The 13,269-nt window shown below is 36.7% G+C and overlaps 1 protein-coding gene across 1 annotated transcript in view; it reads right to left on the bottom strand.

The window, feature by feature from the left end:
• Window positions 1-13,269, bottom strand: part of GRIP1 (glutamate receptor interacting protein 1) — a 2,220,015-nt gene that overhangs the window by 523,417 nt on the left and 1,683,329 nt on the right. The window contains exon 15 of the mRNA XM_044088060.1: window positions 9,020-9,165. Coding sequence (XP_043943995.1) covers window positions 9,020-9,165 — 146 coding nt within the window. The remainder of the gene's footprint in view (window positions 1-9,019; window positions 9,166-13,269) is intronic.

Raw genomic sequence — 13,269 nt, 5'->3', positions numbered from 1 at the left:
ACACTTGCATTGTGGTTATCCAAGAAAAGCAACATTATGCTTATATGCAAATTCACTAAGCACTGGTTAAGTAAATGCAAAGGTGTTTTAAGAGTCACATACACTTGTGGGAAAAGCATAAAGTAGCTGAAGTTAATCCTTAAAAATGTGCGAATAATTATGTGAAAGCCATAGGCTTTGTATGATTTCATACATACTTGGATATTGAGGAAGAATGTGGCTGTGCGCAGGCACACGTCAGAGATAAGGCAAGCAGTACACTGCTCAGCTTTTAAAATATCTCCAGTTGCAGAAAACATCAAAGTGGACAGATTATGGTGGTTTGGGCACATGTGCAGAAAAGCAGAAGAAAGTCTGGTGAAGAAGATTTGAGACAGACAAAAAGAAGGTAAGAGGAAATAAGTGCATTCAGTAAAGAGGAGGATGGATTATGTGAGAGAACATCTGAGACCATCAGTCATGAGTGTTGAAGAAGACAGGAGTAGTAGCACTGAATCGAGAGAGTTGGTGGCAATTAACACAACTCCCCAACCCCATGTAGAAAATGGGAAAAAGGGGTTGATGTTGATGATTTAAAAAAATAAATGGTTTTAATATGTTTTATATAGGGGTTTCCTTATGTGGACACCCTGTTGTTTGCTATATATAAGTAATAGAACTAGTCATCTCTCATTAAACTATGTGCTGGTCGTTCACTTGATAATTTAAACACCAGCCTTCTTCCCCAACCTCCACTTGGCTAGGGTGTGGTGCCTGAATGAATTCAGCCATCTTGTATGTGTATTTTATATTGAAGAATAAATTACTGTCTTGGACAATTATCATAATAAATATTTTTGGCTTATACAAACAACAGCCTTTATTTAGAAAAACGTCTACATGTAGTGCAAATAATAATTAAAGCTAATACCTACTCTTAATGAAATTATATGGCAATGCAAAATATGTTTTTTTTTTAATTTTACAGGTGTGTGTGTGTATATATATATATATATATATATATATATATATATATATATATATATATATATATATATATATGGGTTACTATCAAAAGGTTGAATTTTACTTACACGACAGGCAAGTGATCAAAAGTTACATAAGCGACATTCATAATGCCCCTATTACAAAAATCGACTGTTCAAAATTCTGTAAATAAGGCAGTTTTGCCTTTAAGAACATTGAGTATACAATGTCGTCAATACAAGGATTAAATAAAGGGATTCTTCTGGATTACACTGCTCGTTTCACATTTTAGGGACACATAACCTATGTAACACCATCAACTGTCGACACTAACATCAAAACGCCTTTGTCGCTGTTTCCTTGTCTATCATATGACCTCATTAATATTCATGAGGTCAATGTAATTTGTTGCTGTTATTAACGTTTGCGATTTTAAACGTTGGGAATTTGATAATATATATATATATATATATATATATATATATATATATATATATACATATATACATACATACATACAGACAAGTATATATATATATATATATATGTGTGTGTGTGTTTGTATATGCATACTTATATACATTTATGCATACTTGTACATTTGTATTTATACACAAAAAACATCATCACATAAACTTTCCATATTTGTACACAGATGTAGTTTGGAATGGAGATATGTTTATGCTCTCTCATACATTACAATTATGTATGGATGCATATTTGCAGCTCTACACACATTTATTCTAGCATATATCTTCATTTATGCAACATTTATGTATTTTTTAAACCTTTAATTGATGTGATTTAAAAAAAAATACTTATAGAATTCTGGCCTTCACACTGTCACCTGATCTACTCACTCAGCCAGCTGGTGAGACCTACACTTCTGTAGGTCATCCTGAGTTGGCACTGAAAGCCAGCATGAGTGATCCACGTCAGGTTTGACAGATGCTCACCCAGCTCCTGCGGGATATCATTTTTTTCCAGTCTAAACTATAAGCACAGGATTTGATCTTATCCAAGTACAAATCCCTAAAAAGGTAGAACATTATCTTGATCTCCTTTGTCACAGCAGCTCAGAGCTAGGCCTTTGCTGTCACAGGTGCTGCCTCATTTGAAATGCCAGTACCAGAATGAGGAATGTAAGTTTAGTGTTGTGGTGCACAGGTTTGGAACCACACCCCTGGGATGTGACATCACAAAACAAATACCCTGTAGGGACATTGCTATCATAACTGATATTACTGGCAAGTCACACATTTTTTTAAGTATACTTTTCCTTTTCAAGGTGAATAAAATTCCATCATGAAATCATTACTTCTTAATTTGCTTACATCTGTTTCTGCTTATGTGATTAAGTTTTGTTTGTAAACCTGGTGGGGATGCAAGAATCCTTTGTTTAAGCAGGTTTTTTTCAGTATTGCATTAGTGTAAATCATTTCATTTACTGATTTATTTTTTGATTTCATGCATAAAAATATGGCACTCTGCATGTAACTTTGAATTAATATTAAGTATTGAGTGATTTCAGGTAAAAAGGTGCATCACAATGTGCAGGATGGCCACTGATTACACCTGATGACTATGCAGACTTGAGGAGATCTGACTACATTTTCTTGTTTTTAATCACAGGGATTTTTGAAAATTACTAAGGTTGTTCACTTCTTCCTGAGGATGGTTAAGGTATACTCCATTTTCCTGTTTCTAATTAGAGAGTCCTTTGGAAATTACTAATCTTGTTCATGTTTTCCTGAGGACAGTTAACTTGCGATCACTTGAGATAGGTGGGAAATGCTTTAGGAAATCGCAAACTTATTCAAGTAATAAAAACAAAAGAAATAATTAAAACAGTTTAAATTGATTTTAGATAATAGTATTTACTAGAAATAATGTGTATTTTATCTGACAGGGAGATGCAAGCAAGTCATATTTATACAGGCCATGAGTGACATTTATAGGTGGGAGTTCATGACAGCAGCACTGAAAAGGTGTGGGAAATAATCATAATGTGAAAGGTATTTTGAAGTTATTTTTGAAGGCATTTATGCTTAAGACACACTGGATATAAATACATACTTTGAAGAGACTGAAGTCTGACTTACTGATTTTCTACAATGCATTTTTGTGTTAAGATACACGGTGCTTTTCTTGGCAATTCCTGTCAGAAATTCAAAATGTTAGTATAAATACAGAGAAGGGTAGTGGAAGGATGACAGTGTATTAATATAAACAGCATAGCATGGCAGTGTAATGTTATGTGCTTGTAATATTTATGAATTGATTGATAATGCTGACCAGGTTACTGCTAATTGGTTGAATTAGTGCTTGCAGTATGTTCATATAAACATGGATCCTGTGCCACTGTACGTGCTTTTGTGCTCTTTTTTTTGATTTATTTGTGATGAAAGCAGTCATGCTTTCATTGCTGTGTTTTTTGGCTGATAAATGGATCAAAAGATTCAGTACATGACTTTGGAATGTTGTGTTAGGTAACCAAATGATGCAGCAAAGGGGATCAATATAGAGAAAAGACAACTTTAGCTATGAGGCATCCTCTTGGCAGCCCTTAGGAGATACGGCAAACGGCTTTTTGGAAACGTGAGAACGAAACACGCTGAATGGACAAAAGCATGGAAGAAGGTATTACGGATATAAACGCTGTAGAAGGAAGGAACTGCATGTTAACACAGTGAACGAAGAGGGCTAATGATATGGTAGGAAGTGCAAGGTCCAAGGCAAGGCAGAATACGATTATCTGTAACTGTACTGTGGATCTCCAACAACAATCATTCCTTTAACATCGGATGAAGAATATATCCCTCGATTCAGGGATGGTTATGAGACAGATTGGACACTGGCTGTTACTCACAACTGCAGTATCAACAGGCATCTACTCAGGAAGATTGGTTTCACAGCGGTAACATACATATATGCACAATAGAAGGATAGAATGCAATAATTAAATGTAACACATGACATTTGCTATTAATAGGTGAACACTCCACTTCAGCACATAATGGTACTGATGAATGCAAAGTGCATGGTATGCGTCCACCACAATATATGACACAGCATACAGTAATGTACCCCACCATCTTAGCAGTAATGTATTCAATTAATTCTTTACAGGGTCAGTGGCAGAAACAGTTTCATTACACCAATAAATTTAGAGGATATCAGCAGTAGAATGCCTGATGATGATATAGTTATATTTATGAGAGAGCCCAAGGAAAGTGGCACACAGTCGCTAAGTTTAATGGCAGCCTCTCACTCCCCACAACATGCTAGTAACTTGGCAGGAAGTGACACTGAAACAAAAAGTCAAGGTTCTGATAACATTACATCACAGGCTACACAGGGAGAAAACCCATGTACCTCAACACCAGTGTCTGCAGACCCAAAAGAACACCTTCTAGATGATGTCAGAAATTCAGAGGTAAAATTTCCCACTGTGACACCTTTACAAAGGGGTGCAAAGCACAAACACATGTCACAGCTACCTCAGGAAACACTTAAGGCACTGGTTGTCCAGCAGCAGATGTGTTTTGATATTGTTAAGACTCACTGCACTGTCACAGAGAGTCAGCAGGTCATGGTCAAGGTCATCCAGAGAGTACATGAGGACTTCCAACACTACATGGAAATGGCAGAGAGTAGGGATAATGCCATGATCACATTGATCCATACTACGGTGACACACTAAGCATCCATGTCCCCCTCCATTTATACACTATAAGGAGGGCTTACCAGACACAAATAGGAGTCCACATTGAATGACTACACACCATACAGAATAGCATAGCCCACAGATATCAATGCATGCATTAATTATACTCTCTGTTTCTTACAAGAAAGGAAACACTAACCTGCATGTCATGGTTCTTAGCACTAGAATAGACACTGACGTTTCACCTGCTCAGCCATATGCATGCATGAGCCTGCCTCATGGGTCCTTACTACTGCTGATGGTAGGTCATCATTACTCATAGTAAGACTGGAAATGGGAGCTTCACCGATAGCTGGAGCCACTTCACCACCAGACCTGTACAGGCTCATGCTAGGCAGAACATGACTGCATGCAGTAGCTGGGTCATATTAAACGGCATGGCCAGAATCACATTTGATGACTATACATGTCTGGGGACAGGGCTGTGTTGAAATTGTCTTCTGCAGCCCCACCTGGATTTCTCACTAGTGTCATTAGCCATTGCTCCAGTGGATATCCACCATTACCCTATTACCTTTATAAAAAAAGGTGGAGGGGAGACAAAACAAAAAACAAAAAAAAACAATAGTCAGTTAATACTAAGCATTACATTTTTCAATTAATAAATACTTAAATGATACTAAAAAAATATTTTTCCACTTACCAACAAGATGACCACTCAGCATCCTACCATGCTGGAAGGGGTGGTACAGTGAGGTAGTGTGCCAAATATGGCAATCATAAGCACTGCCATAATGTTGGACAGACATGTTGGCAGTTGATGGAATGGTAGCCCTTCCTGTTGAGGTACTGCTCTTCCCCATGCACCAGATGGAGCTTTAATTGCAACATGGGTACAATGTATCACACTGAGTACCTATAGAAAATGTGCCACCCCATAAAAAACATACATAGTCTGGCCTCCATCATGAGATTTCACCAGGAAACAGTGGTATTGATCAACACATGCCAAGAGTATATCTAGGGACTGCTAAAGTATGCTTGATGCAGAAGCCTGTGAGATACCTAACATGTCCCCAGTTTGTTTCTGGAATGTCCCCATGGCAGATATAATGAAGGCCATATATACCTTAGCATCCACAGGGATTGGAAGGCCACACATCCCACCAGTACCCCATGGGGGTGATACATACTCAGTAAGACCCTTATAATATCCCTGTCCACTCTGACTCTATCAAGGATTTCCTGGTTTTCAATATTGTAATGTGTTATTTTCTACCTTCTTGGTTGGTGAGTGCCACTGGGTACAAGTGGTTTCGGCTCAGCCAAGACAAGCATCTCACACCAGGAAATAGCTAGGCTAGCATCAAAGAACAGCATCATCCTGGATTGCAAAGTGGGTAAAAAAGGGTGTGATTTTGCCTTTTATAACGAATATGGGATGGTGAGGGGAATGCATCATTTTATGTCTATGAATTGCTTGCTTGTTTGTTGTATATTGTTTTACATCATTGCTCATTTACATCTCATTATAGCTTAATTTACTTATGCTTATTTATGACCATCCCACATTGATGTAAGTAGCCTCTATGAATGGTTCCTGTGCAGAGCTTCTTACCAAAGCATGCTGATCACCTTTAAACATTCAATTAATGACTATGAATACCAACTTTAATGTTTTTTCTTCTGTCTCTTTCACTTTTTTTTGTTTTTCTTTGAACTTACTCTACTTCATGGGTGATTTTTTTCTACATATATTTTCTCTGCAATTGCTTCTATTATTTTGAATAATTTTGAATGTATGTCTGTTTAAATGGTGTATGTTTGATTAACTCTGACTGCAGACAGTATATAAACAAGTAAACAGTAAGGAAATGTTCTCTTTACAAAAAAAAAAAATCCATCATGTATTCATATTGCTCAGCCTATAGACACTGAAAATAGGTACAAAAGCTCTTCAGAAGTAGATAATTCAGCCAAAAATCTGGACACCTAATTAGCATAAAATTTGAATCCTGAATATCACATCTCTCTTTCCACTTACACGAGGCTTGAGAAATACTACTATATTTTTGGACCGATCAACCTAGTAAGATGGAAGCATTTCTGGATTACATTAATGATACAATTTCCTTTCTCAAATTCACATCAAATATTTCTTTTGATGTATTTCAATATCTAGACATTGAAAGCAGGAAGGACGTGGTTAATAATAAATCATTGATTTATAGGAAACCAACCTATACTAACTCCATGCTACACTTTAATAGTTGTCACCCTTTTGTACAGAAAAAGTCAGTAGTTAAGGAACAAATTGTGTGAGCGACCAGAATGCTATCTGATATGGGGGATGTTTGGTGTGAGTGTATTAGGATGAAGGGCATGTTCACGAGCAGATACCTGGAATAATTGGTGGACAATATTATTTGTGAGATAACACAGAAGAGACTGGAAGGTATATATAAGGTGTTATTGGGTGCTGATAACCCTGAAATGAGTAGCCATCAAAGGGGTATACCCCAGGTCTCATTATCCTATTCTACTGCCTTTTTAATAACTTTTAGTACTGATTTTAGGGCTATTAAGGATATTATTATAAAAAAAACTGGGGTATTTTTAAACATTTTAATAAGACTGGGAACAGACTTGGGCAGATTTCCAGATTTATAGTAAGGAAAGGGAAATATCTTGAAAATATGCTGGAGTGTACCAATTATGATTTATCAATGGGATGACATTAAGAAAAGGAACCTTAAAATGTGGACAGTGCAATTATTGTAAATATATTTGTGAGGGAAATGGGATTGTTATTAATAAAGTTCTTATTAAGCCTAGTACAGGTGTGAATTGTGAAATGAACGGTCTAGTATATGCTGCATTATGTCAACAATGTGCTGGATTCTACATTGGTAAAACCATCAGGTCCTCCAAGGAACGGATTTATGAACACATGCATTGCATAACAAAAGGTAACTTGAATAATGCAATAGCAAAACATGTTGAGGAATTTCCTGTTCATTGTTGTTTATTTTGTGGGATAGAAAAACCTGGTAGCAAGAGTCCAAAATAACCAGTAACCAACAATAGAAATAAAAACGATGTCCTCCCACAAGAACAGTAAATACATTTAAGATCAGTGCTTTTGTCCTGAAATTACAAGACTTCTTCAGAAACAAAACAACTAATGCAAACAGCCTTAATGAAGCAAAATATAGTATGACATGTGACACTAAACATTCAATAAGTAATCATTTTAATATTAAATTAATTAAACTTTTAAAGCTCCCCAGGACACTACCTAACCTAACTAGAAAAACTTGATAACTATTGTTGTAAAACTAAGTCTAAACCTCTACATGACCAATATAAAATCCAATAATAAAAAATGTAAATGTATGTGTGCTGAAAATCACAAATATATATGTGACATATAAATATAAAGATAAAACACTTACTTAACATAACATAAGTTAAATATCCATAGATTTTAATAACAATTATCCATTTAATGACATTTTGTCATTTAATCCTGGTGGGCAGGTGACATTTAACTTAATTTGCCATTGTAATTCCTTTGTTTCAATTATGGCTCAATTATGTTTCTTAAAATTTACCTTTACCACTAGTGACACAAACATAGACTACTTAGATATTTCTGTTTATAAGGATACATTAAAATGTACCTTTGAATACAATATTTTCTATAAACTTAACTTTTTCTAACAGTTATTTGCATTCTCTTAGTCTACATCCTTTTTGGCAAACATGCAATCTTATAAAGGGTGTATGGCATATTCACACTTGAATTGAAAACCTTTACGTGGCATTAACATGCAAGGGGAATGGGAAATAACAGAAATATTGACACCCACTAACTGCTATAAGCAGGCGGCAGTTCATTTTTTCTCACTCAAAAGATTGCTCAAGGAAAATGCAGAATATCCCACTTATACCCACTGAACTGCAATGCACTTTATCAGAAAGTGGATCATAGAGAGAGTTACTCCCTCCACCATAGCATTTGCTAAATTTTAGCACACATGAGTGAATTCCGGCATAACCCACATCCTAGACATGGATTATTATTTCATTATTCACTTGCTTCAGGTCAGGTAACTTCCGCACTATGCAATCTCTCAGATTAACAAAGGATTCTAGAACCTTCCACAGTACAGTAGTGCTCATTTTAGAAATTCCTTGCTTTCCATCTGCACTCAAGTACTTAAACTCCTTCCAAATATAACTCAGAAGTATGATGAAAAAAAAGATCAAACTAAGTTTCTGAAATTAGCTGGTGGCAAATTTTCATACTAATAAGTGATATGGTCATTTTCCAGGCAAACTTGCAGCTCAAAGATTAAGTGATATAAGCTAGTCTATTAATACCTGAATTGTCTTCATCTTTGCGAATTTTCAGTTTTACGACATCGTCACACTGCTGAAGGATGTGAGCAACATCTTCTGTAGAACAGTTTTCCAAACGAATGTTATCAATGGCAAGTAGTTTGTCACCCAGCTCTAGCGTTCCAGTTCTGTCAAAAAAAGACGGACAGCACAATAAGAGAAACTGCTAGAAGTTATGCTTTGTCAGTTAAGTTACTTGGAAGGCAACATCATGTAGCCTTGACTGAGTTTACAGAAATTCAACACAGAAATTTGATTGTAATACAGTATGGGCCCGATTCCAAAAGACTTGCTCTCAGTGTAAGTGACTTACTCCATTGTAAATCTGCCCTGATTCAAAAGGACTTGTTCTCGGTGTAACTGACTTAACTTTGATGCAAGGCCTTACCTACAAACAGGCTTACATTGGGGGGGGGGGGGGGGGGTCACATTCCAAAAGACTTGCTCTCAGAGTAAGTCACTTATTCTGAGAGCACATCTTTTGGAATCTGGCCCTGTGTTTTCTCCTTATTCATTTTATACATGAAATGTCACCTAACTGCAAAGATAAAGGAAGATACCATGCATTTTGTCCACAAAGTTTTGGCTCCATTTTTTTAAAAAAAAAGCCCATCTGCCCATGGTAGAATAAGGCTGCTGAAAGTGTTCATAGACTGAGCTTAACACCTGAACACACTAAGTATCCCCTACTACAAAAAAATACATTAGTAGTTGTTGTTCTTTTTCTTGGTAGTGTGGTCATTATAAGTATTGAGAATATGACAGAAACTGTTACAGTAATTACAGTTATTTCTTTTCAAGTTACTAAGGTTTTCATTTTTTCTTCCTAAGTGCCACCTTGCTCTTTACTGGCTCAGCACCTCTGTCAGCTTTGGTCTAGTAGATGTTCCAAGAATGTTCCAGGAGGTTGGTCAGGTCATCCATGGTGGTAGCACGTCAGTGTTTGGCCAGGCCTGTACCAATTTGATATCATCACCCACCCCATTTTTGTGTGTTTTCCTCCTTTTTAAAGGCAAAGTGAAACTAAATGACCCAAGACTCTTTATTCTTGCCTCCCAGCACATAGCATCAGCTCCACCATAGGCTCTCAATGTTAAGCACGCCTGTTACTTCTTCTGAGAAAATAAAGCTACCAATGCAATGCCATCCTGATGTAGGTAGGTTCCCAAACCCAGTAGATGGTATCATGGATGGAAATCTTCTTCTGCCCAATATGTTGGCTTCATAAGAAGCCCCTTGGTAGACCACTGCATAGAGCTGATAAACAGAAGAGGTCACAGCATGGAACATGAGAGAGACACAGAAAAGGCATCAGTAAACACAAGGTACTAACATAATAATTTCTGTTTCTAGACTCAGCAGTCCTTATTAAAGATGTTGGATCGTAGTGCTTAAGCCATGTGACAACACCATATCTGCTTCACCTAGTGAATGGTAAATTCAGACAGAATACTTCAAGTGATTTTGGATGACAGAGGACAGTGCAAATTTGTAAGTGAACAGATATAACCACTAAGAAATTAAGCTCCACCAAACCTGTGTATTATGTGAACCTACTAAGCTATATTCTATGGCTTTATCATAACTGAGATTAGTGTGCTCTGATAACATATCTGTTTGACCTACAAACACCTGTTAAATGCTCACGTTAGGCATGTTATTGCTATCAACAATAATTATTCATTAAACTGGTCTATGTTATTTTCATTTGTGTTTGCCCTTTCTCTCTCTCTCTCTCTCTCTCTCTCTCTCTCTTCCTTTGTTAAAGGGCAAACAGTTACATTCCTTTCAGTGAAATCCCTCTGCATTATTACCACCCTCTTTCCTGTATCAAGCCTCTTGCATAAAGTAAGTTGATGCTTATCTTTGACCATTAAGTAAAATTTAGCATTTTGATATGTTCTACTTGTTATATTGCCCTTAATCTGCTAATACTAGCAAGCTGTATCATTACTTTTCTGTATCTTTCCATGTCTAGTCATTTCCCCTCACATTGCCTATACAACTGGCTTTAGTTCCTAAAGAGTGTTCTTATGTCTTTTACTAATGTTCATCCCATAACTACTTGTCCATTCCATGATCAATTCTACCTTGTAGTTCTGAGATACTGGACTGCATTAATATAGTTTGCCTTACAGTTAGTACTTCTTTCTTCTCTTATACCCTGCCTTTTCTTGACACATTTTATATTTAACACACTGCTATTAATTTCATTACATATGCATCAGAGGTCTCTTTTAAGTGCATCTCTTTTACGAAGACATTTGTTCTTACTCTTTCAACATTTCAGACTCAAACAAAATAAAAATTGCCATCATATTGACAAGCATTAAGATTACACTATCAGGAAACCAGAAAGTATTGGCAAATCTTAAATCTATTTGAAAATAACATTTACTTGAAGCAGGCTTCAAAATGAGCTGCAGCCCAAGGATGATATGCATATATATATTCTGCACTAGCTGGTTTATGACAATCTATCAATGTCAGATGGCCAGATGGCACTACAATCTGCAGTTCAGGTGTACGAGCCATATTTAAACAGACCCTGTCCACTTATTACAAGCGCTGACCACAAAATGCAGGCACAAGTGCAGATATAATTATACAGTAAATTCCTAGTTAATAATGTTGCTAGTACACTCTTTTCTGTGCTGCAAAAATATGAAAACCAAATAATCTTTAAATGTTTCACTTTGGGGCTTTACCAGACCACTCCTCACCCTGTAAGTTCAAACTCATTTAGTCCTGATGTTTTAGAGAACAGCAGTGCTATATTGTTATTCTTAAAACAATCTGATGGGTCTATTATTTTATGTTGCACAACGTAAAACTACAGGACTGTGCACAAGTGTTGAAGGCTATCTTTGTTTTGTCTTGGGTATGTGATATGTGCAGCTACTTTTTGTTTTAATTCTGTGAGTTTTATAGTCTCAACTATATCCCTGATCTTTCCATGTAGTAAGAAATTTTTGCAGTTTACCAATGACACTGCCCCTTAACTCATTCGCTAGAGTTTGGTTTTGCTGCCCTCTCTTGCACAGTGATCTTGTAGACAAAATAGTTGGGGCACGCTATTTATTCTCCCCACTGCTACACACTGACTGGGATTCATCCTAAAAGCCATATGGGGCAGACACTTCTAAAGTCATGTCCCCTCTTCTGGAACAGTAACCCACCAATGCCGGATTCATATAATTTATATTCTAGTCACACCCATGGTCAAATGGGGCCCTTGGCCGGGTAATGGATCGGGGCCCCCCTCACACACAGCAGCACCCCCCGCAGTCATTCCAGTGTTCCATTACTTGGCTATTTCTCCCAATTTACCATAAACACTGTTTAAACCTGTCAGTGTGCATTCTATTTGCTTATTTACTTCTACAATGATTACAGATATTTGGATTGAATTTAAAATTTTTATTTCAAATTTTATAGCACAAACATTGACAACCATTTACTAAACAAAACAGTTGCACATTGAAAACAGACTTATCATGAGCACCAGTAAAGTTCTACTGCATTGCAGCTCACAATTCAATTTCTTGAAAATACACTGAAACTCACAATTCCTTGAAAATGCACTGAAACTCATAGTCTGGTCATTGGTGTAGAGGATTCAGATGTTTGTCTCCTGTAACCAAGGTACAGGGTTTGAACCTGAGTAAATTAACTTGTCAGCCATCCCTACACACACACACACACACACACACACACACACACACACACACACACACACACACAAATTTCCAGACGCAAAGCACCTTACTGTTTTTGTGCTTTATTCCGCAGACAGACAGAAGAAACAGGCAGCAGGAATGGTCATATGTTTAAATTCCATGTGCAGACATGGAATAGAAGCAATCAACAGTAGGTGTGTGTTTCAACACAACAACAGCAGGCATGTACAGATGCATGATGCAATGTAAATATATGTTGTACTCAGAGAATGATCTTAAAGATGAATACCCTTAAAGAGAACATGTATTTTTTTATTTTTAATTAAAAAGTAAATGTTGTGAAAACCCCCTGGCCAGCAGGCCCTTTCCAGACAGCTGACCCTAGGTAACTGCATAACTTGCTTAGTGCTGGATCCAGCTCTGATCATACCTACTCAAACATCTTGTCACTACAAATCTACTATGTAACATTTGATTTACACTAGTGAAATACATTTTCTTATCACTACCCCTTACTAAATTACGATTTAACAATGCTCTTCCTTCTACAAC

This window comes from Protopterus annectens, chromosome 11.part0 (assembly GCF_019279795.1).
Source record: "Protopterus annectens isolate FY-2018-M chromosome 11.part0, PAN1.0, whole genome shotgun sequence".
In the NCBI taxonomy this organism is placed as follows: Eukaryota; Metazoa; Chordata; order Ceratodontiformes; family Protopteridae; genus Protopterus; species Protopterus annectens.
Note: the sequence above shows the minus strand (reverse complement) of the source record. Positions and strands in the feature narration are given on the sequence as shown.